Genomic DNA, 25,794 nt, shown 5'->3' on the forward strand with positions numbered 1-25,794 from the left:
ACAATCGGCTGTAATCGTTTTAATATATAATAAACGGTCTACCCAATCAGATATTAGATAGCCTAACGGTAACCAACATAAACAGTAAATTATAAAACTACTTTTATATGCAATTGTCGCGCTCCTAAACAAGCCTGCTATGGTTACATTAATACAAACCACAGCGGTTTTCTAATGTAACATATTCTGATTATATTATATTATTTTGTATAATAAAGAGAGAGAAAAAATCTAACAATCTAAGAAATATAAAGTGATTATGAATTTATACTTGTATTGTACTCGTAGTTCTCTGTTCTGTGAACGAAATTGAATACGTTTCTTTCTCTACGAATTCGCTTTGACTACAAAAAGCCGTAAACGTGTATATGAAATACAAGGCCTGCCCGGGATTTCGATCGTCGATCGTAGCTTGACATAGCTATTAGCCGTTCTGTATAGTCGACTGTTCTATCTAAATACGACCTCTATCAAATAATTTATAAATTTAAGCCTGTACTAGAACTACTGTAAAAGAACTACTGGACCGATCATTACCCTAGTTAACAGGCTATATTTGTTTTCAAAGCGAAGCAATCCGAAGGCGTACAGCCGAAGCCGACAGGTAGGGAATGCAATCTTGAGTCGAGAAACGAGTTCGTTAGTTCTAGATCTCGTGGGATTAAGAATTTACACCGCGCGAGAACTTGGTATTTTCGAGATCTCGAGTAGTTTCTGATTCATGAAAACTGCTAAGATGTGTTTATGAGGTAAATTAAGATTTAAGAAATGAATATATTGAAGAAAAATATTTACTGTGACAAATACTTATTAGAACCGTTCCTATTACTTATTAAGAAACTAAAGCACAAGTATCGAAAGTGCGGTCTGATAAGCGGCATGTCATATCAGTCGCTACCTAGCAGCTGAAAATGCTTTGTCAGAAATCAGCATCGGTAAAATGACAACAGATCTAGCGGGATCGATCCCCGAGTGACAAGCCGCTAGTAGAATAAATAAAAAATACAATGTATAAGGTTTGGGAACCCTTTTAAGTAAAATGGAATGAATAATATAAATCTATACATTATTGAGTAAATAGAGATTCTATTTGTTTCATAAACGCGTCATCATTTACAATGTATTCGTATATATACAGCTCACCCACATAATGCAGTCTAGGTCATTATGGAATGTAATCTATTTAACTAAGGATTAAAAGGATTTATCGCATTAACTACGTGTTTATGACGCACCCGTGAAAATAAATGTTACATGAATGATTAATAATGTTCATCATATTAAAATTATATATTAAATGCGGTCGGCAACGTTATAATAATTGTAAATTGGGATTGAATTTAATATTCTTGTTCATTTTATAATTTAATAAGAGTTAAATTAGTTGTCATTTTTTGTCATTACTTATTGTATTGATATCAATCATGTATAATGTATAAAAGCCTAACCCTAAATCATCATTATTAGTTAATTATTTATGCATAACTTTATGATATTATTTATTTCCAACACACTAATATACAGTATTTACAATATTCATAACCTACATCGTAAGAATAATAATTAAAAATTAAAATAAAATTAGACAGTTTCGTCCCTATGCCAGTGTACCATTAATGCTGGCAGCATTTTCTCGCATTGCGATAATTATTCCTTAAGCAAGGAAAGGACCAGCCCTGACGTTACCAGTACTATAAAACAGAGACAAACTTAAATATTTAATTAGCGCCTGTGCACTTGAAGCCCATGGCTCAATAATCTCTACTCCAAAAGGAACAAAGTTAAAGTTTGTGGAAGGACTCTTATATTTTTTTGTTATATAATAGGGGGACAAACGAGCCTGCGGGCAAACGCCTAAAAGGGGCATTTGTTTATATCATCAAATCAGATGCAAAAATCTGAGGCTCGCATTAGGTTGATCTTACCTGTTCGGAACGCCGAATCAATGTACTTCAAGATGTCAAAAAAGAAGGTATGATGAGTCCAAAAGATGGTGAGTAGTGTGGCCGGGGCGAGGAACCGCAAAGTGGTCAGGAGCGTGTCTAGGACAATGGACCACATGCCTCGCGCCTCCAGCTCTGGGTACTCCGGGATTGTGAATAGCCCTGGAACGAGGAGTTTTAAAATAAAGGAAAAAATAATTAGGATAATATTTTGCTAATAGCTTTTTGCTGCTATCTGTTGTTTGTCTGCTGATTGAAATTGAAAACTCTATATAACTTAGAAGGCGTTTTTCATAATATAAATTTATCGAAGAGTTTTATGCGATCGTATTAAGACTTATCTTCTAATGAATAAGCGATAATTTGAAAGTCATCATTTGTAGATTTTTTTTTATACAACAGTGTTTTTTGGCCTCATAGGGTTTCCCAGATGGTAAAAGATATTGTAGCTTAGGAACACCAAAAATGCCAAATGTTTTCCTGATTACTTGTGAAAAATATAAATAGGGTATATTTTTAAAGTCTTTTAAAAGTGTTCTACGGTAAACAGCACTTTTAATAAAAGATCACACTAAACTTTCAAATTAAAAGCTCGATTCACATATTAGATTAATTATTCACATAAGTGATCAAGAAAATATTTGAGATATATTTTTTTGTAAATAGGACTTGTTTTCGATCTTAGGATAATAAATAAACGTTCTTATTTACGATTAGCGTCAATGAAATACTAACCGACACTTCTTGACTCTTCCGACAAAACATTTTTGTCATATTCTTTCGCAAGTACGTCGATAATATCGGACATTATTTCGTTTTTTACTTTCGTTTCGATTAAGCCATCTCTAAAATAAAGTAATCCCTGTTTAAGACATCATAAGATAAATCTTATAATTAAAATGAAAACGCGTCTTAAACAGTTATTCTGTATTAGAAATAAGCGATAACCAGTTATAAATATTTTAAATCTGTGGTCTGGAAAATATTTATTTTAGATCATACCTTGATGAACCTTTCATTGGCACATAATTTCACAATGAATTCAAAATAAAATAATATTTTATGAATTATTTTACATAAACTAAACCTTTATATTAAAAGTTACGATTATGTACAATAACATTTACTTCGCATATGTACATTTAATATGAGACAAACAAATGAAATGTGGTATAGATATCGAAATTATTGTTTTTGTTTAATTATAAAATATTATTTGCATAAACCTCTTAATAAACATTTCACAACCGTCTATTAAAATAAAAATCTACTTACACAAAAGAAAAATCCTACAATTTTTATCTTTGAAACATCCACCAGCTTAAGTCCGACTGAAATTGCCGACTGACCAATTTCATTAGCCATTCGGTAAACAGAATAATCTTATCTTTATACTACATAAGATGAAAATTAAAATAGTCTTTATTTCCATGTGAAAAGGGCTGATTTTTTCACAAATCCGTTTTATTTAGAATGACTAATCAAGGCCCACTCAAACGTAACAGTGACTTAAGCCTCATTTAGCAAAGCAGTGAGAAACTATTTGGCCAGCCCTTAACTTCATTTGTTCTATTGCCATAATATATAAAAAACTACATTTGTTTTTAATTTCATATTATAATAAGTTTGTATTACATCTATTTATGAGTGTAATGTTTTTTTTCGTATAGACGCGAATGTAAATTCTGTGTAGGAAAACAGAAAATATATGCCATAACAAAACATATGTATAGCCATTCTAAACTTATAAGTCACTAGTAGTATGAAGTACTTACTGTTCCTCCAACCTAAACCTTGAATAGCCTTACTTACTGGCCCCAGCAGCCAAATATTATAGCCATTTCTTTCTTTATATAAAACTGTAGAACTCTTAACATATATCAAAATTCAAGCTTAGGGTGATTCTCAAAATTTCGGTTCTTTTACTGAAATAACATGAGAGTTAAAATAACAATCGTTACACTATGATGAAATTACTTATCAGACTACTATATCACCTGCTGTCAATGATATCCGTTTGATAAGACTTAAGAGTATCTTAAAAATAAGATAACTCCTATTGTGTGGCTAAAAATCGCATTGTTAAGTGTAATTTTTAATGTATGCAAATTCGGAATTCATTTGGTGCATACCGCATGGGTTTGTGGGAAGCGTCTATTTTTTCGGGCGGGGAAAATGTACATTTTTAAGTTACGTCAAAAGCCAAATTAAAAAAATTACGTCAAAAGCCAAGTTAAAAAATTTAAGTGTTAACCAAAGTCTGTATGGGTGATATAATGCATGTATACACACTGATGCTTAACTCCTGAAGTGCTTTATTATTATACGTTGTGATTAAAATATAAATGAGTATTTAAGTTAAAACGGTGCGATTGTATTATTTTGACGTTTACACTATACGTAAGAATAACAAACAAAAATTGTCAAAGACTTGCAGGGTTTATGTTTAATACATTTGCGAAAAATCATTATCTAACTTACATACTACTCAAGATAGTGTCGTATGATGATGAATTACTTAATATTTGCTAGACATTTGGTTTGATTTATCCAAAATTTATTGTTGATTCAATATTGTGAATGAAGTAACAGAAGTAAATTTTAGCCAAACTTTTATTGACTAACATGCAATACATCTCGAATTGAAAGTTTCTTTAAATCTTATATTATTCGCGTGGCATATGGATAAACGTATTTGTATTGTTTAATAAATAAAATATGTTTTCATTTAAAGGATTGTAATTCCGTACATTCACGGCCTAAGCCAAAATTTATAACGGTGAATTAACAAGACAGAAAATTTTTTTAGCTCTACACTCAGCATCGAAAGTACTGATCGGTATCAATCAATTACTCTTGTAGTAAACTATACTGTCATATTAAAAAAAACATGGTAATGAAGTTTTTTTAAGTTATTCTTCGCCTTCGCCTTCGTTAGCCTTCGTGAAACTTTTTTATAAATATAGATTCTATTTGTTTCATAAACGCTTTACCATTCACTATAAATTCGTATATACATATATAAATGATCCTAAACCTTGGGATTGATTTTATCCAGTTCAAACAATTTGTATGACTCAATACTTGGCGATTAAAAAGAGTGGCGGAAAGTTTCTTGCCAGTTCTTCTTACCCGCTCTACGCCCTTGACTTGCGAACTGGTAGTAAATGTAAATTTACAATTAATTAAAGTTCTTTTTGACGTTCATACGTGTACTTGTTTACCTATATGAATAAAGATATTTTGAGTTTGAGTATATATACAGCTCATTTACTCTAAGACTACTTGACAATCCTATCTAAATGCTTTGGGTACAGGGGCTTGAAATGCAATAGGCAGAATACAAAATACCCTCAATATTACCTCGACGTCCGTCGTTCAACAACTGAGCGTTTCTCTATATGAAACTAGCTGCCTACTGAAGTATTTTCGATTATGGGTATATATATAAAAGGTCGGTAACGCACTTGCGAGTCTTCTGGTAATGTGAGTGACCAAGGGCGGCGATATCACATAACATCTGGTGTTATGATCATCCTGCCTGTTTGCCTGGCATTTAAAAAAAACGGTTTTTTGAGAATGACATAGGCTCACGTGACAATTTCCATAGCAATTCGTTTGGCGTTAATGGGTTACGCCTGGCAAATTGATGTTCCTCGCAAGCCCTTGGATAGAGCCTATACTATAACTATATCTCACTGAAACCGATCTTGTTATTGTACTCCCTAGTCTTGGTACTCCCTAGAGCAGAGTTAAGCAAGTGGGTTGTTCTATTGTTAAAAAAATAAATCAATGGTGCTACAATCTTTTTAGGTCTGGGCCTCAGACTTTTGTATCTATTTCATGATCATTTGTTAATCTAATAGGCAAGTAGGCAGCCTTCCGTGCCTGACTCACGCCGTGGACTTTTTGGGTTTAAGACAAGCCGGTTTCCTCACGATGTTTTCCTTCACCGTTAGATCGAATGTTAAATGCACACATAGAAAGAAAGTACATTGGTGCACAGCCGGGGATCGAACCTACGAGTGAAGCCACGATGTTTTCCTTCACCGTTAGATCGAATGTTAAATGCACACATAGAAAGAAAGTCCATTGGTGCACAGCCGGGGATCGAACCTACGAGTGAAGCCACAATGTTTTCCTTCACCGTTAGATCGAATGTTAAATGCACACTTAGAAAGAAAGTCCATTGGTGCACAGCCGGGGATCGAACCTACGAGTGAAGCCACGATGTTTTCCTTCACCGTTAGATCGAATGTTAAATGCACACATAGAAAGAAAGTCCATTGGTGCACAGCCGGGGATCGAACCTACGAGTGAAGCCACGATGTTTTCCTTCACCGTTAGATCGAATGTTAAATGCACACATAGAAAGAAAGTACATTGGTGCACAGCCGGGGATCGAACCTACGAGTGAAGCCACAATGTTTTCCTTCACCGTTAGATCGAATGTTAAATGCACACATAGAAAGAAAGTACATTGGTGCACAGCCGGGGATCGAACCTACGAGTGAAGCCACAATGTTTTCCTTCACCGTTAGATCGAATGTTAAATGCACACATAGAAAGAAAGTCCATTGGTGCACAGCTGGGGATCGAACCTACAAGCGAAGCCACTAGGTCAACACTGCTCACTGTTCTATTGTTTAAAAAGTAATAAATAATTTGGGATGTTACCTTCACGAATTAAGTTGTTTGTATTACTTATCTATGAACTAATGAAGACATTTAGTTTCTAGGTCACGTTATGTAGATTTGGTATGAGAGTCAATCATTGATTTTGTGTAATTTTTGTCCACGTTCGATGTTTGAAAAATATAATAGTCTTTTGTTTTTTAAATGTATTCTAATAATAATGTTATTTCAAAAATACTCTAACTTAAATATAAGTTGCTCTTGTCTTTGGATATTTTAAATTAATATTCTATATTCTACAACATAAACTCAAACCAGAAGTTTATTAATTGCATCACTCTAGCTATTATCCACTCAGACCACAGATTAAAAATATATGGAAAAGGTTTTAACACAACACCTCACTTTCCAGCAAAACTAAGACTGATAAGTATTTTCAGGTTTCTTATCATTGTTTTATATAACTCGTCAAACTACGAAGTACTTGAGGTTTTATCAAAGTCGTTCAGGTAATGCTGATACACGCGACTTCCTCTGCGAGGAACAGTCTCAGGTCGAAATTAAAAAAAATAGTTTTTATACTGATTCTAATCTAGATATTATTATTTATTACAAATTTAATTAAAATTTATTCAGTGGCTTGTAAAGGCATGTGGCCTTTAACTTCATATAATAATTATCTCGTATACAATTTATATTTGAGGGACTTTAAGGGACATGACGTCTACTACTTCGAAATTGCACGTGGATGATTTAAAATTACGTTTCTATTAATGCGTATACAATAACACAAACGTAAATTAATTAAATAATATTTTTAGAATTTTCGAAATAAAAACTATAATAAAAATGATAAATAATGTTCAATTTGTAAAATGAGAACGGATTGTACAACTCTAATAATTGTGTTGGACGAGTTTGAAGTAGCACTTAACATTAATAAACTGAGGTTTATTTATAAAAAATACGGTTTTTTATCACAATTTGACAGAAAGAGACGATTCCTTTGTCTGTTTAGTTTAAAGATTAAAATTAGATTGATTTAGTTTTATAAGGCTTACGAACTTCTTGTGTTTCGAAAAATTTATGCAGAAAATCAAACAACGAAAAGTTCCGTACCTGGGCAACTCGCTGCGTCATGGTCGCTACCACTCCTTCCATTAATTATCACGAGTAAAATCCAGGGTAAACGGCGTTAGTTGAAGGAAAAATCATGGTTTAGTTTGAGAAGTGGACGAGTGTTGCGACTACGGAAGAGTTGCTGCATCTGGCACAGGACGACAAACGTTTCACGAGACTGACGGCCAACCTCCAGTATTGAAGAGGCACCAAAAGTAGCCTTTCGAAGTCCAATACCCCGGTCTTCTGTATCTTTTTTAAAATGAGTGTTAGAACACAGCTTTCCCGTTACCATTTCCCGCTCTACCGGAGCCAAGGCCACACCAATATATATTATATGAACCTTATACTTATATGAAAATGCATTTCCACTGAGATTTTTTAACATTCGAGCTATAAGGTATCATTTATCTGTATTTATTTTAATCTCGCAGCAAAGTAAAAACGTGACAAAAACATTACGTAAGACATTCTGCGTACATTGAAAGCCAGTAAATGTATTAGTCATTTCTAGGCGTATTTACTAGTGTAGATAATTTTTGTAAATCTTGCTATGTACTATACTTTATGAAGACCTTTTAAAATCATATATAAAGCGTTATCCTATAATACGATAACATTCAAGTTAAATTATATTTATTAATACAATTCGATTACTCGATAGAAATAAATTCGAAGATATTCGAACCACTATATATATACTAACTGTAACAGTTATTGCTTTTACTGTAAAAACAGAAGCCCAAAAATCTACTACATTGAGTCAGACATATAAATCTGATCACATTCTTGATTATTAAGAAGTTCTGAACAACGAACTAAGAGCAGGCCGAGAATTTGCACTTACCATGTATTTGATTAAGTGGTGACCTGAAAAGGTAAAACAATCCGGCAGTGCTCTAGTGCCAAAGCCTCAGAGAGCCTGATGGTTACATTAAGAGGCGACATCGACCGCTGTTACTATTACGAAGCCAAAATTCACCACTACATGGAAATAATTAATAAATTCTCCGTTGAGTGAACTGCCAAAAGGTCAGTTCGTATTAACATAGTGTAGTAATTTTTCTAAATGAATCTATTACTCTTTAACGTTATGTTGTTTTTTTATGTGTATGTATTGCTATATAACTAGTCTACTTAAAGACTGTTACATAAAAACTTTTCTTTATTTTCAACTTTTTAATTCATTTGAATTTGAAACACGTATATTATTTTAAAAACTTCTTTCGATATTGCACCGTTTCACATATTTTTCGTGTACATTATCGAATTACAATATGGAATGCGGTGTTCAAGAAAATAGGAATGCAGTGATCGCCTTGCACAAAGAGGGTATGGGGCCGTCGGTCATATTACAGACACTTAAAAAGCTTGGTATCAGTTCGTATATCGTACTATCAACACTTACAACAACACTTCGTCTGTCGAAGACCAGAAGAGGTCGGGGCGGCCGTGTGCTGTTAGAACTACAAAAGCTGTTAATGCTGATAAAGCCAGAATTCCTAGAATTCGGAAGCAAAAGAATTATAATGCGAGAAATAAAGATTCCCTCTAGGTGCTTATCGTCGATATACTAACCCTAAATCAATCTTTACATTTAAAGAGAGTGGAATGTTAAAAACCTTCTGTCGCGATACGCAGGTGAAAAGCAAAGAAATATCCTCTTTACCTATGAAAAAATTTTCACGATTGAAGAACATGAAACGTCAAAACGGCAAAATGATAAGGTATACGCTCACAGTTCTAAAGAAGCTGCTCAAGTCGGAAAGTCGTGGTCATCGTCCTGCGTCAGTGATGGTTTAGTGGGGCGCGTCTTATCAAGACCATTCAGCCAAAGTGTATACAGGACCATGTTGTGAAATCTCTCATCAATACACTTTTTAAATATATATCATGGACTTTCCAGCAGGAGTCTACACCTGGTCACGAAACTACACCCTCTACACCTTCTACACAAGGCACGAACTACCAAGCTGAAGACTGGCCTTCATCTAGCCCAGACCTCAACCCTTTTAGCTTCAAATTACGGTCAGTTTTAATGGACATGGCCTGCTCTAAATGACACAGCGACAATGAGTCTCTTAAAATATTTTTGAGGCAAGCGGTGGCGAAAATACCCTTAGAAACAGTGCGTAAATCCATAGATTCGTGGCCAAACAGATTAAAGACCTGCATAAAATCAAAAGGTGGCCATTTCAAATAGAATATTTTTTAAATTTTTGCTGAGACTTTAATAAATATGAAGGTATACGTTTTAATAATATTATATTACTTCATTAATAAAATGCATATTCATTTATAACAGAACTTCAGGCTGGACCAGGTATTTGATATAAATGTTAATAATTGCCGCATTGGAGTAATCTGTAATTGAATAATTTGTTAAAAATAAAAGTAGCAGAAATCAGTCCCAATTCTAAATTAGAATTCTAAATTCATTAGGTCTAAAAATATTCTATAACTTATTCTTTCAATACGAGTTGCGATTGATGTATCCCGAAATTGGGTTATTATGGATACATTGTGGTGTATTATTATTTCTAAGTAATGTACATTTACCGAACACAGAGACTTAAATTTAAATTAACTATGAAGTAATCATTTACATCACTAGTTATTTTTCGTAAACCATTTATATTTATCCAAATGTCATTCAAACGAAACAATGCAATCATTAAGTACCTGTATTGTTATCATTAAATTCTTTACATTACTCGATATGATTAAATACCGCTAGACATAAAAAACAAATACTTAACCATTAATGATTAAAAAATTGTACTTTGTTGGTTAACACACCCAGAATTAGTCAATTACAGGCGAAATAGATTTTGGTTTGGTAGAATTACTTGCCGAAACATAACTTCTACCTGCTTTTATTTTCCTCAATGAATACAGTATTGTAATATTCTTTCAATCTTCTTCCACCGTCAAGAACTTACATGTTCAAACGAATTGATGAATTTTACATCTATGATTCAATCTTATTGATCGTAATGTGTTGTTATAAGTCTATATTATTACTGACAGATACATATTGGTGAAAGATTTTAAAAAGTCGGTTTTAAAGAAAAAACCAAGTATTTCTCTTTATAATATTAGTGTCGATGTTAACGTATAGATGTAGTCGATAAGTGTCTATGATTTTCAATTTTAAGTGATAATGTAAATTTTCAACTTGCCGACAAATCACAACGATGACATCATACCCTGAAGCGCGCAAACAAAGTTATTCCAACCGCTTATTATATATACACATCAGCGACAGGGGCATTCAGGAGTCAGTGGTTAGACTATCTTTTTCATATTACAGGAGGCAAATGGGCAGCAGGGACGGGACACCTGATGTTAAGTGATAACGTTGCCAAACGTGCACAAACACTGACAGAAGGCTCGCAAGTGAATTAGCCTTTTCAATCTTGATACTATCTTTTCATGAAGGACCCTAAGTCCAATTGGTTCGTAAATACTTCAGAAGGTAACAAGTTCTATATCGTGGTGGTGCGTTCCAAACTAATTTCAGAAACGCTCAGTTTTGAAACGACGGACGTCGAGCCGAGCTACTATTCCTAATGCGGTAGAAGATGCAGAGAGACCCCTACATGTCTAAGCAATGCAAAGGGTTCAAGCTACTTGAATAGTAACTGGTCGTCGACGATTCAAATCTCTCTTCGTTGAATACGCTCCAGTAGAAGGAGCTGGTACTGGGGAGTTCCAGCCCAGAGATGAGAGCAGAAGTCGTGTGGGGCCGCATTTACGCTTTATATATGCAAGCGGTGGCTTGGAGAGAAGTACCGTCTCACCTCGTTGGAGGAAAAGTACACCATCACTTCTAAAGACTCGTAGAAGTCACGGGCAAAGTTCGTTGGAATAATTAATTTTGCATGACACAAACAACTTGAAATTAGTCTGCGTAGAGATCGCTATCCTAATACAAAACCGGTATTAGGAGAAAGATAATTTCTTTTATTTTACCGTTTAACTCTTATTCTAATACATTTTCTCTACCCAGTTATGTAATAATATTGTAATTTAAGGATTAGGTAAAGTATATGAGACACAGTGAAATACTGACCTATTTTTTTGATGAGTTGTTTATTTGTTCTGTACAAATGAACATATTATATTGTATCATCGGTTATTGTTTGAGTTCATATTTAGAAACACAATCATGTTACAAAATAATAGCGCTACTACGGCTTACGGTGCATTTTAATATAGGAGGAGGACTTTTGTGCCGGACACATGCACAAAAGTTCAAAATTTACGCTGACTAATAACGTAGGTTAGATAAAAGATGAACTTTAAAGGTATATGGAAAGGACCAAGGGGAAAAAGAACAGGGCGCCTAATAAAAAGTTGAATAGAAGATAAAGAAGCGTTAGCTGGATCGATCAGATGGAGAAAGAAAGCCATAGATAGAGAAAATTGAATAAAGTTGGAGGAAGCCTTTACCCGTGACGGGGTTCCAAACATTGCCACTGTGAAGGATGTTAGGTTAACAAGTACCAAATAAAAATTATATAACAAAGTTAAGATTGGAAATAATTGGGCTTTATTATTAATATTAATTTTTACATTATAAAATATATTGAATAAACAAAAGTTCAGGCAAATCTTATCTGCCTTTATTATCTGACTCCAGCTTGTAAACCTAATTACACAGTTCAATCAACTATAAACTACAAACAATTACAAAGTAATGACTACTTAAAATTCATTATTACTTAATATGGTAGTCGAACACCTATTATCACCTAATCCAAACACTTTCGTTTAACTTGCGTGATTACTCTCGCGCAGTGCCGGTATAATGTGTCATTATCATAGAACGTTGCGTGTTTATTTGTGACTACGCTGTCAAATAGCTATCAACATTTGATGAAATGCCAAAATGAATGGGATTTTTTATCGTCCGTTAAAGCAATTTTATCAGAATTTAATTTAGTTTTTTAAAACTTACGTAAGTAATTTGTGAGATAAATTTGAATTATTTATTTATTGCTTATTAGGTACGAACGTGGCATCACTATCGTGGTCTTATATTCCGGAAGCCGTTTCGGGTTAGGCATTATTCCTTTTACATTTAAACATTCATGAAACAAGCAGATTGAGTCAATATTTTACATGAAATTCACATAATTAATTCTAATATGAAGTAAATAAGATAAAACAATTTCTTTTCCCGTTCGAATAGTATTTTCATTGCGAGGTTTTTGCCAGCAATAAAAAGTAAATAAAAACTGTAACGTCTGTATTGTTCGCAGTCATACGATATTCGATAAAGAAAAACATTCTCTCGAACATTAAAACAAACGGCTCTTCGGTGTTTTGGTGTAAGTGATAGGTTTTTGTTTCACACATATTTTATTATTGCAAAGATACATGAATACAACTTATAACTCAGCCACTGTGTTTTCTTTAAAATACTGATTCAACGTCTTACGTACTTTACTATTGTTAAGTACGTATATATAATATGAATTTGTTTCCATGACAGTTAATGTGGATGGAAATAATTGGTTATGGACTTTTCTCCCGTAACAACATTCGTCTATTTTGTGTAAAGAGCTTGTCAATTAAGCTAGCGCAGCCCATTTCTCCAGACGAGAAACCTCACGTCGAGACAAAGTATAAAAGGAAAATAATGAAGCATGAATAATTGGAACAGTTGAGCGGTATAGAATGACATTATTAACGCTCGGATTGTGCTTGTGATTGTGTGATTGTTAAACGTTGGTTGTACACTAGGTCAATCTTTTATTTGTTATAGAAAAACATCGCAACGAAACCTGTTCTATGAATTTAGATAATTTTGCGTAACATCCCTTTAAAGGACTTTGAAGAACGTAATTTTATGGTACACGTTGGTAAGTTAACGCTACCTCCTCTGCTTTATACAGAGCTTTAAGTAGGTGAGCTCTCAAAGTATCAAGTAACAAAGAAAGCAGTATACACGATCAACTTTTGTTTACATCAGAAATGTGATATTTCCAGTACCTAATTACCTTATTTTCCTTTCAAATAACGGTAATGCGAACAGTTAGAAAGACCCTGTTAAGTCAGTCAAAGTACAGTCAGCAAAACATCGGTTGTTAAAGTATATCGGCACGTAACTTGGCCACATTTAACAGTTCTCATGTATTAAAAATAAATGATTCCTGTACGTATAATAACGGCCATTATGAATATTAAACAAAAAAGTACCATTGTTTTTATTTATACGAGCACTTTATTAACCTCAATCAATCTTTTAAAATAATTTAATCATGTTTATTTATTTCTAGAGTCCATGAACTGTTTTCAATTCTAATATGATCTAATATGAGTGTAGACGCTTCAATTTCTTAATCTAAATTAAACAATAATAAATAATTGAGGTGAATATGATATATAATTGGTAATAACCTACTTTTTATATGTGAGTATTTTCTAATAATAAACAAGGTCGATTGGTTCGTAAAGCTATTTGACATATGAAGATTTTGCAGTACATATGACGTATGAGCTAAGGCTGTCTTAGTTTTATTAGTGTGGTAAAGAGTTATAGCCAATCGCAGACACTCTTTTCAACATTTACATTACAGTAATGCAGCAATTTGTTTTAAAACAATTAGCATTCTATTGTTGTACGTGAGTGGTGAATATATAGTAAAAATAATATCCTCTATTATTTAAAGCAACCCGGCTCCATATATAATTGCAGTTAACTAAACTTTCCATAATCATTAGTACTATTGACCGTATAATAGTGGTTGATATAATATTGGCAAATCAAATCAAGCATCAATAAGCATTAACGGTTTCAACTGATTTGACTTTGAAGTTGATAATTTACAAGCATGTGACATTGTATAATGACATCTGACAGTAACGTCATTGCAATGACATATCACACTTTGATTCAAATGTAGAGTACATACAAATATTTTTAGTTTATTTATTTCATTATTATTTATAAGTTTGACGAAAGCATACTTGTAAAAAATCTCTTCGAACGTTTTTTTTCTTGTGTGTATATACAAAAATGGAATAATAGTACATTTTGGTCACTATTACGAGTATAACAAATGTTTAATAATGAAACCAAAAACCTGAATATGAAAAATAATAAAATTAATTGCCAATGTCAATTTCAAGACATTTTGTTATAACTCAATAACAAAAATAATTATTCATTTCCGTTGCAATTTGTATTTCTTTTTTGTTACGAGTTATTGAGAATACTACGTATATTACAATTACATTGTGTCGGTAAAATTCAAACCTAAAGCTTTTAGGTAAAATGCCTTCAATTGGCCAATTGAGCTTCAGAGGCAATGAAATAACTAAACACTATTATAGTCTAGAGTCATTCAACTGTTAAAATTGTAATCGATGCAAATTGCATTCTGTAAAGTTCTGTTTCTTATTGTATTACATAACTGGTAATATCTGTAATATCGTTTAACAGAAAAGTAATTTAATTTTGTAAGGCACTTGGCGCAAAAATACCGTGACGAATGTTCCACACTCCGCCATTGCGTATGGAACTTGTTAGCTGCTCCCACCCGCGTGTATTCGGTCATAACTTAATATCATATCTAAGCCTTACTCAGTAAATGGACAATATATTGAAGATCTCACAATCTTCTGTCTCATTCACTTACGTTTCATGCCTGAAATTTGCTTTTTTTTTCAGACAAACCTTGTCCTGATGATAACCAACACACATATAATTATCGGATTTGTGGCAGATCTTGAGTATCGTTTTAAATCAAATCCAAACAAAATTAATCAAATTTAATCATATGGGTATGTGTTATGAAAGTCATTATTAAGAAAATAGGTTAGAAAATAGTATGAGGAATAGCCATTAAAAGTAAAGGAATATTAGATTCCTTCAGTTAAGTTTCTAAGTATAACCCACAAGATATGCCAAATTCGCATAGCCGACATAGTTAGTAAAATTATAAACTATTTGTATAGATACCACTATATGCCTTTGTTAAATCTGTGTCTAAAACCATTATATAGGTTATTAAAGTCCTAATCGACCTATAACGCGGAAATTTTCGTTAAAATCCTGAAAACCAACCATCTTATTACAATCCTCTATGGGACTTATTCTACAAATCCGAATTTTGACTCGTAGAACATTCAGAACGGGCCACGGACGGAATACCAATGCTTGAATAGAAACAAAATAAAAATTTTACGTCCAATTTATCAATTGGAATTAGTGATTATCACCTCTTTTGGAAGTCACTATTTTTATAAAATACTAGTAATTAAAATAAGGAGCAGTGTTGGCCTAGTGGCTTCAGCGGGAGGTTCTCTTCTCTGAGGTCGAGGTTCGATCCTCGGTTGTGCACCAATGGAGTTTCTTTCTATGTGCACTATTAACATTCGCTCACCTTGTGAAATGTATTGTGAGGAATCTAGATTGCTCTAAGGCTTAGGGCCTTGGCCTTAAGGCAAGCTGGATTCTGCTGGATCCATCTATATTGACGACATCTGTTAGGCGCACGACGCTGATCACGTACTATTAGAATGACACATGAACATGATACTATCTGAGACCCAGACCTAAAAAGGTTATAGCCACTGATTTATTTTTATTTAATTAATTAGACTGGGTTGGTTCACGGGCATATTCAGTAGTATTCTGACTAACAAGCCAGTTAAAGTATTTAAACATTATTTATCAGCAAATGTCTAAATCGAACAGATAGATAACTATAATCTACATAATGTGGGTCGAAATTAGAATTGTTTTGTAAGGTTGTAGGCGGGAGTGGGCGGCATAGAAAGTACTAATTACAACCTACTCAAGCCTCAACTTAATCAAAAGTTTTTGATGTAATGACTATTTACATGATTTAGTTGAAATTAGTAATTAATCTCTCACTTTTAGGCAATTTTAGATATATTAAAAGGTCGGCGATGCACTTGCGAGCCCTCTGGCAATGAGAGTATCTATGGGCCATAAATCAGGCGAGCCTCCTGCCAGTTTGTACCCTGTTATAAAAAAATATTAAAATATACATTTATAGTACTTTTTAGGTCTGGGCCCCAAATTTTTGTATCTCTTTTGTGATGAAATATTTGTTTTAATAGGCCTTCTGTGCCTATAACATCTTCGATCGATCGATCTATATCGATTTTTTGGATTCAGGTTATCTTACGACGTTTTCGTTCACTGAGATAGTACGATATTAAAAGCGCACAGATCGTCCCTTGGTTATGCCCGGTATCGAGCAACCCACTAGACCAATGCCATAGCGGCAGTGTCAAAAAGTAATATTAAAAATATATGGAGTTAAATGCACTAAGTCTCACACAACGAAACCTAATAAATTGCTACCACTTAATTATCGTGGGTAATTAAATATGAACAAAAGCAATCATTGCCAAGGTTGTGTGTAAGGTTTTTTACTCTATTGTTATTTACATATGACTGGCGGCATTTGCAGGAAAATAAATCATTGAAATTTATTTAATTCGCATTTATGAAACATAACATTCGCATTTGTGGACTTCATATACCTTATATATTGGTAAAAAGTTCAAAATGGCATATTACATTTTTTTATGAAAATTATTGAATAGGGCCTCCGTCCTCCGTCCCGTAGAAGTATAAGAAATAGAGAATATCTTCTGTGAACGTGGCCAGTGGCAATAGAGAACAGCTACTGAATCAGTGAGTGAAGAACATAAGAGAACATGGGAAATGAGAATTTTCTGAATGAAACTTGAAGACTTGAACAGGGATAAACGGGCAGGAGGGTCACCTGATGTTAAGTGATACCACCGCCCATAGACAATGACATTGCCAGATGGCTCGCAAGGGTATTGCCGACCTGATATATCAGCCAGCAATCTTATATGACGGTAAAAACATAACGTATGTAAAATTAATAATGGTTAAAAACCCGTTAGTTAACACAAAGCGGGACCGAAATTACATCCTAAAAGCAGCAGAAGCCAACCCAACCCAGATTGAACTAGTTCGCTGGTATTTATATAAATTTTGAATTTACACTACGGCTAATATCATTAATAAATATTGTAATAATTAATATATATTAATTATTACAATATTAGTTGTAATGAAAGTTCATTGAAAACTGAATGCATCGTATTTCATTACGCGTTCCATATACTTAGGTATAGTCCTGATGTGATTGATGATTGTGCCTAAAAAAATGAATTATTGTTTCCCATGGAGTTAAGGATCAAACGCAAGTGCCTTACTAACTAGGATGAAAGAAAAATGTCAGTTCTATCTATCTGGTTTTATATTTTAAATAATTCACATTTCGAAAGCTTATACATTATTAAATATAAAAAATGAAAACGTAATACAAAAATTTATGTCTTAATGGTTTTTAACAAAAAGCTCTAACTTTCCCGTTTCGCGGTCATTGGTTGTAAATTACTAAAGACATCGATTTCTACAGTAAAATCGCAAGTAAATGGTGCGTGTGGTTTATGTTATGACTTTCAATTTAAATTAATGATATAATAAAAATTTAGAAACGATTTTTTCTCGTTTTACATCAAGGTTCACTGTGTGTTGGTCTTTTATATTCACAAATATATACCTCAAATAGTTCAAAAAAATTATAATATTTATTTCTTAAATACGCGCTTTAACGCATGAAACTTCAAAATCATAATAAATATTTATGCGCACGATATAGAATATATTCACGATATAGATATTATTTACATTAATACGTAAATTTTAGCGATACTCTATTTTAATCAAAGTATGGAAGTATCTTGTCTTGCTTATATTGCATAGATTATGTGTATATAATTATAGTGAAATAAATAAATACTACGTGCGAAACCAGTTATATGGTATATTAACCAATCGTAATAACATCAATTCGTAAATAAACGTAAACGACAATCCCAAAGATATACAGTGCAAACTTCATGCAACGCCCCCGATTTAACGACGAACTGCCTAAAGCGTCGAATTCAATTGGCTTTGGTTTGTTTAGCTTGTCTTCCATACAATGGTACACTACATAGGAGTATACCCATTCTCAAAAATAACAAAATTAGGTAATAAAGTGCTTTTTAAGTTGCTAAAATTAGTAAAAACTTCGCCTCTGTATTCGTTTTTTTGTCGCTTTATTATCCCAGCCCGCAATAAGCTCGACTGTCAGAATAATGCATACGAATTTTCAAAGAAATTCGTTCTTTTGTTTACAAATTGGGATTGCTTGCAGAAGTAGACTGTTGTTGGCCATGACAAATAAGTAGGAGTCATGGATTATCTATACGTTTTTCTTCTCTCCATTAAACAACAATTCTCTATAACGCCATATAGTGCACAGTCCCTTCTGTGTCGTTATATAGAGATTACACTGTATTATAAAAGCAGTAAGATAATATTCGCTTTGATCGTTCACTATTTATTTATATACTATATACTTTTATTTATATTACTATATAATTATTTATATACATAAAAATTATAAGGCAGGCAGGCAGACTCATTCATTCATTCAGTATTATAACAAAATTCTAAAATATTATTTTAAATTTAACATGTATTTTTTTTAATTTTATTTCCTCGAAATATTTATTCTATATAAAAACAGTTAAAAAAAATATTTATAGTTATTTTTATATTGAATATATGGTATTTATGAATTAGTTCTAACTTTGAAACTATTGTATGAGGGAAACCAACACCCTGTCGACAGTCTGCTGTTGCCGTAGTATCCGTGTTTTGTATGTAGTTCTTTTAATATCCGTAGCGCTGATTTGTATCAGCCATACCATACCATAGGATCACGCGGCCCTACCCACTATTGGGATCGGGGTCGTTGTCGGATGTGACAGAACTAGTGCTCAGTATGTTTATTATAAGTTGAAAACGACATTAAGGAAATATATACACATAAATGACAGATAAAAACATAGCCTATCAAATCAAGCGCATCCATTCCGTGTTAAATTATACTTTAGATCTTGTTAATTTATTTTAATTTGACATGTGAGATCTCAAATAAATTGTAAAGCCTCGTTTATAAATAAACATCTTTTTGAACAAAAAAATTGTAATAGTGTGGGTGACATTCCGTTAGATTAAAATAAGTTTTTACTTGCAATGATTTGCTTGCGTTTCTATGCACTTTCGGTGTAGTTCCCTAATTATCCGCAACTTTCATTTTGTAAGGGAGTTACAGAATAGCAGCACTTGTAATATGGTACATAACAAATTTCCTTAGATTTGTATTTATATTGTAAACTTCATACAATTACAAGTATTAGTTTTAAATGCTAATACTGCGGGTTGTAATGTCTATATTACACAGTTCATAAACTATATAAAAATTTAAAAAAATAAAATCATAATTCATATTTTTTGTCTCACCTATACAAAAAGTAATTTCAAGTTTAACAGATAAACACATTTTTTTGTAATTATTCTATTTATTATTTAGTTTTTGTAACACAGTGGCTTTGTAGGACGGTTGAAAAAAATATTACATCACCGGGCATTGAACTGGTATGTACACAGTACAGTGCTCATTTGCCGGAACTGAAATATGAGTAAATCCCATCTGTATATCATAGAGACTATAACAAGTAATTTCATATTTTTAAAGTTGTGTGTTGGAAAAAAATTTGCACACTCTATGGTGCTATCTATCGTTCTATATATATCGTTTCATTGTCTATTAGACTAAAATGGCCTGAATCGCTTGTCCATTAAATTAGCATTTTGATAAATATTTTAGGCCCACAAGATTGTAGATTTGAGAGAAAATATACGAAATAAATGAATGCAATATGTTATTTAGAATTTTTGGTTGATAAGAAATTTAAAATTACTGCTATTTTATCAAATTTGTACTCTATTATTCCGAAAGGACTTGTGTCCATGGTCATGTGTTATATTAATTAAAAAAAAAACTAATTAAGAAAAGAAAATTCTCTCTCTACTGTATTTTATAATATAATAACCGTGTGCGAACATTAGCTAAATATTAGTAAAATATCTTATTCTCTACTTAATTTTACCTTTCATAATTGGACCGAGGTCCAGTGACGCGTTAAGATTTTTTGTTTAGTTTGCGAAGTTTGAAAAAAAAAATATTTTATTATTAGTACAATTTTTTTAAGTATAAAAGCATTGAGTATATTTTTTGCAGTTAATATTATAAATGTGAGACTTTGATACGGACAGAAATCTATTGCCTTGGGCAGCCTACAATCGCGTTATCCTGGAATGCGAGAGGAAATAAATCCAGGAAACCTAAGATCGATTTAGAAGTACTGGAAAATTAGCCAACAAAACTTTATTATTTTTAATAAAAACAAATCATTAACTTAAATTAAGATAACATGGAGGAAATGTGATTTCATTTTGAAGTAAATGTTTTGTACGTTCTTGAATAGCTTTTTATTTAAAAATAACTGTTTTGCAATGCTACATATAACATAGATTAAGTAACGGATTATCAACTGACTAGCAATTTCCTCGTTTCATCGTAGTCCATTAGAACGGTGTACAGACCGTATTACGCAAAGCTATATATAGGAATTTATAATCTGGATAATCGATTTAACGTTCTATATTTAAAAAGATTGTGTTGTAGAAAATGATACTGTACTCTACTTTGAAAAATATGTAATGTATACTACACAAAGATGCATTTATCATGCGACTGGTACAGCCGACTACAATAACTTCATTGAAATTTTAATCTAATTGTGTAGGTAATCGTAAAGACAAACTTTAATGTTATAATACAATGTTTTACATCTACTTATTACGGTATATGGCTAACTGACCATAGAAGCTAATGTCACCAAAGAGATTCCGCTTGGCCTAAAGGTCTAAATACCAAGCCATACACTCCAAAAAAAAAAACACGATTATTTTTGACATCAATTCAAAATTCACACGTGCTGTTGTACATTTAGTTCGTGGGATATTTTTAAAGATTTATGATAAAAGTGGATGTGAAAAAGTTTAATTACGTTTGTTAGATGCCACGAGAATTACGATTAATATTTTTAAGACCTTTGACACGAAATATATTTTATTCGAAAGAAGCAATAATTTTGTGGTGTAAAAAGTGCATTTGTTATATATGTGATGCTGTTAATATTTATTCTATATCTTGTTTCTAGGATTTTGTGCGATTAATCAAAAACTGGTTTCAAAGTCGGTATTATCTTATATTATATTAAATTTGTTTATATCATTCAAAACATTTGCAAGACCTTCCATGTCTGTAAAATAAATTTCATTTCATTATTTTAATTTCATTTGCACGATTTTCCATTCTTGGACAATAATGTATGTAAATGAGAGTATCATGAATATTAAATTACGTTAAAGTATTATCCAACAGTTTCATTTTCTTACGCATTTGAATATTGTTAGAGTTTAGTAACCTACTACATTAAAGTAACGATACAGTGGGGAGTAGTTAAATCATTATTACGTTGAATAAAAAAAATAAGCTTCCATTTGATATACGGGCACGAGGAGTCGACTTTTTTACAGGGAACCACCCCCCGACCTCTTCTGGGTGAATGCTTCCCACGATTTCTATAGTTAAGAGCTTGCTACTGAAAATAATTCATATTAATGAACAAAAGTTTATTAGATTCGAGAGATCTTAATTAAAAAAAAACTCTAGCATATTTTATTAATAATGTTTTGGTTATTCTTCCTATATATTAAACGTATGTTTTGGTTTAGTTTAATTTTTAGTAAAAATCATTAACTTTATGTTTATGTTTGAATGTGTATTTCGTTTTTGGATGTTTTGTATATTGTATTTGTTTGGATATTGTTTAGTGAGTAGCTGTAGGAATACTTGTAATAATAATAAAACTTTTTTTTACTAAGTTTCAGAAATTTATATTTTCAATCAAATGACAAATGTGATAACTTGATAATTTAACCTGGACAACAACCATGATAAAGGCGCACACGATATAAGAATGATGTCATTTTGGATATTCGCGGTTTTTTTTAAGTCCAAAAATACAAAGGGGTTTAACGTTGGTGCCTATACCATAGTACAACAAGTCGTTGTTCAATAAAGCAATGTGTCAATTACCTTTGGAGTTTTATATATTTCAACACTCATTTAACTGAAATAATATAGCGTATTTAATCTTTGTCGCTATCTTTCGTGTGTGAACTCAAGGACATTTAGAAATCCCCAACGATTTAATAGAAAACGTATGGATTCCGACGCTATACCTATATTTTTTGAATGACAGGATTTTGCAGAATAAACGTTATGTAAGCGTAACGAAGTATCTAATGTGTATATAAATTCCTATATAAATATTTTAGATAAACTAAATAACTGAAAATTAGTTTATAGTATGTTTTAAAAAATTTCAACGTGGTAAGTATTACCATATATTAAATAATAACATTTTTAAAGGAACAACATTCCTATTATATTATATTATATCAATTGCATGGAAATAGTTGTGGAAAGCAATTTTGCTTTAAATTACTGAATAGTATTGTATACGTTTATTTTAAACAATTATATGCAATTTCGATAACATTTGTTTTTTTTTTCGGAATATCCTGATTTAAACTCTACGTGGTTAAAGAACCATATTTTATACTTGATTTAGCTTCACATAGCGTACTTTTATCTCGTACAGAATTTACCGGAAAATTTCAAATAAAAATAAATACACAAACGCAAACCAACAGAAAAATATTCGTGGTATTTTTCGCATAACAAAAGCACACTCGAAACGAACGCAGGTTCGCAATACATTGTATTCGCATAGTAATTTAAAAATTTAAATTAGAATTTGGTTTAAAAGATTAATCACCTTTACAAAATTAAACTACGTACAAATAAAACTGATTCGAAATATCTGCTGAAAAACAATGCTTGTTTGCTTTATTATTTAATATTTTAAGCCGGCGTTAAAAAACAATGTAGGCCTTCTTTAGGTATTTTTGAAGTAAGTTAATAATTATAGTGACTTAAAACTCACCTTAGAAATATCCCATGTTCCTCACGAAACTCAAACACGTCACTTCAATAACTAAAAACCGCGTTTTGTTCTTGCAAAACCGGCAAGCTAAGATACGCCTTCTAAGTAGTACAGCTAACATGCAACTGCGTTCAGAAACACAATCGGAGTGACGTCATAAAAAAAGAAAGGCTGTATACAGGGAGGTTTGATGGGACTCATACAATGTCATATTAATGGTAAAGATCCGAATTCTTTTGGTCGTTAAACTAACAACCCGAAGTTAAGAAATAATGGTTTTTCTTATTGGTTACACAAATTCAAATTGTTCTAGGCATAAATAAATACAATAAAAATTACAAATATCCATGTGGATATATATGTCAGGTAGCGGTAGAAGATCCTCATTTCGGAGTAACTGAGTGTATAGGAAACGTGACATTTATTAATTCTTTAAATTATTAAGCTTTCCAAGTTCATTGCATAAAATATTTTTATCTAATACGATAAAGGGATATTTTTAAACTCTAAAACAAAATCTCTAACTGCTTAGGTCCAAAAGTGTATCTTTTATTATACATATAAGCCCTTTCTAAGTTAAAATGCTCACCTTGTACAGTCCAAATAAAGACTATACTCTTGAGACGCGCAGATTGGAGAAAGTATCGAAAGTGCAAGTTCAAATTTTTTGAAACGAGGTCGTACATGCAGCCTCTAATGTAAAACGAGCAATTGAATAGCTTTAACTTGTTTGTTTGTTATCTGAACCAACTTTACAAACTGTCACCTAAAATTAGCGAATACATTTTTTTAAATTACATGTATCTACACTGAGACATCATGGAACATTCAGTCTAAGACACGAAGCCTAACTAAAGACCAATGTGTAATTAAGTCTAACCTAATTTACACACTACATTCTTTTAACAAAGTTTATTTTAGATTTAAAAGTATGGTTTAAAGATTAAATATATAAAGCACAGCGCTTATTCCTATCTAAGGCAATCTAAAATCAAGAAGAGGCTCGTCAACCATATTCGGCGCAAAACTTGTACTTAAACGTCAGAGGAAGAGGGTAGATAAGCTTGAAGCGTATGTAGGTAATTCAGACACACTCAAAATATCCTGTTAAATAAAAAGACAAATTTGTCCGTACTGAGACAGAAGTGACGACCTTTCTACACTGTTCCACCGAAAATCGTAGATATATATACCTTCTTTGGAGAGAGAACTTCTATGCACGTTAAAATTCTAGAGAGATTTGTAAAAATGGGTGTGGAGAAAATGCAGTCCATCTTTTCCTTAGTACTATAAGGGAAAAGAAATCCTAGCTTACACATACCTGCCGAACAAGCTAAGACTTTTCGAACAATGAACGGGATTTAAAAACATCACGACCTTCAGCCATGAAGAACGCGGCTAAACAAGATTGCGTTGCGCGCTTAAAATAATTCCACGTGCTCGCGATAATTACCGATTATTCATAAACACAGTTTGACTTACATAACTTAGCTTTATAAACTCAAATGTGAACCACTTTCGTAATGTGCCTTATCTAACAAGCCGGAAACTGGACCGTGTAACGATTAAGACTTTGTAAATTTTTCTTGGAACATTTTTGTATGCATTGTATTGATTGAAGACTTGGAAGGTAAATCAAAAGCTTTCGCAAACTTTCGGCCACAGTTACGCCCTACGTTATTTTGTTCCTTATTCCAAAACGAAATCTATGGCTATAGATAAAGAAAGTTTTTAAACAATTTTAGTACTGCCCTGGATAAAAGTCCATTGGCCTTTACAAAACTATTGGAAGTTACAGATTACAGGCGCTTCAAACCAAATGCTGAAGGTCTAACCCATTGCAACAACTTAAATAGATTCTACCCTCATTTAATTTAAAAAACAATAAAATTAATAAACATCTAATGACCAACAACTTAACCAATTTATTATTGACACTGGAAGGAATTATCGTTTAAGATACACGCTAGGCCTAGTTTAAACGTTAGTGCTCATAGAAGTATATTATGTATAAGGTTAACCAAAATGAATACTGAATCTGAACGTTTCGTTGCCTATTGTATGTTTACAACCTTTAGAATGTGAGTACAAAATGTAA

General features: G+C 32.4%; 1 protein-coding gene and 1 long non-coding RNA gene across 8 annotated transcripts in view; one reads left to right on the forward strand and one right to left on the reverse strand.

The window, feature by feature from the left end:
• Positions 1–23,821, reverse strand: part of LOC123711604 — a 29,969-nt gene extending 6,148 nt beyond the window's left edge. The window contains exons 1-4 of one of the 5 annotated variants that reach the window (XM_045664221.1): positions 6,621–6,788; positions 3,719–3,868; positions 2,679–2,788; positions 1,926–2,105 (exon numbers count right to left, since the gene is read on the reverse strand). In XM_045664221.1, the coding sequence (XP_045520177.1) occupies positions 1,926–2,105; positions 2,679–2,751 (253 nt within the window). In that variant the 5' untranslated portion in view covers positions 2,752–2,788; positions 3,719–3,868; positions 6,621–6,788. Of the gene's footprint in view, positions 1–1,925; positions 2,106–2,678; positions 2,789–3,218; positions 3,321–3,718; positions 3,869–3,940; positions 4,746–6,620; positions 6,789–23,696 lie in introns of those variants that run through there. The other 4 variants (XM_045664223.1, XM_045664224.1, XM_045664225.1 and 1 more) reach the window with 4 other exon arrangements.
• Positions 13,231–22,782, forward strand: LOC123711605. Of its 3 annotated transcripts, XR_006753981.1 has the most exons (4): positions 13,231–13,375; positions 13,471–13,567; positions 15,379–15,491; positions 20,858–21,008. It is a non-coding gene; the product is annotated as an uncharacterized LOC123711605 (long non-coding RNA). The 3 variants fall into 3 exon arrangements; XR_006753982.1 differs by lacking the exons at positions 13,231–13,375; positions 20,858–21,008 and adding an exon at positions 22,570–22,782 and having other exon boundaries at positions 13,416–13,567; XR_006753980.1 differs by lacking the exon at positions 13,231–13,375 and having other exon boundaries at positions 13,416–13,567.
• Positions 23,822–25,794: the final 1,973 nt, after the last annotated feature.

Source organism: Pieris brassicae, chromosome 7 (genome assembly GCF_905147105.1).
Source record: "Pieris brassicae chromosome 7, ilPieBrab1.1, whole genome shotgun sequence".
Classification (NCBI taxonomy): Eukaryota; Metazoa; Arthropoda; class Insecta; order Lepidoptera; family Pieridae; genus Pieris; species Pieris brassicae.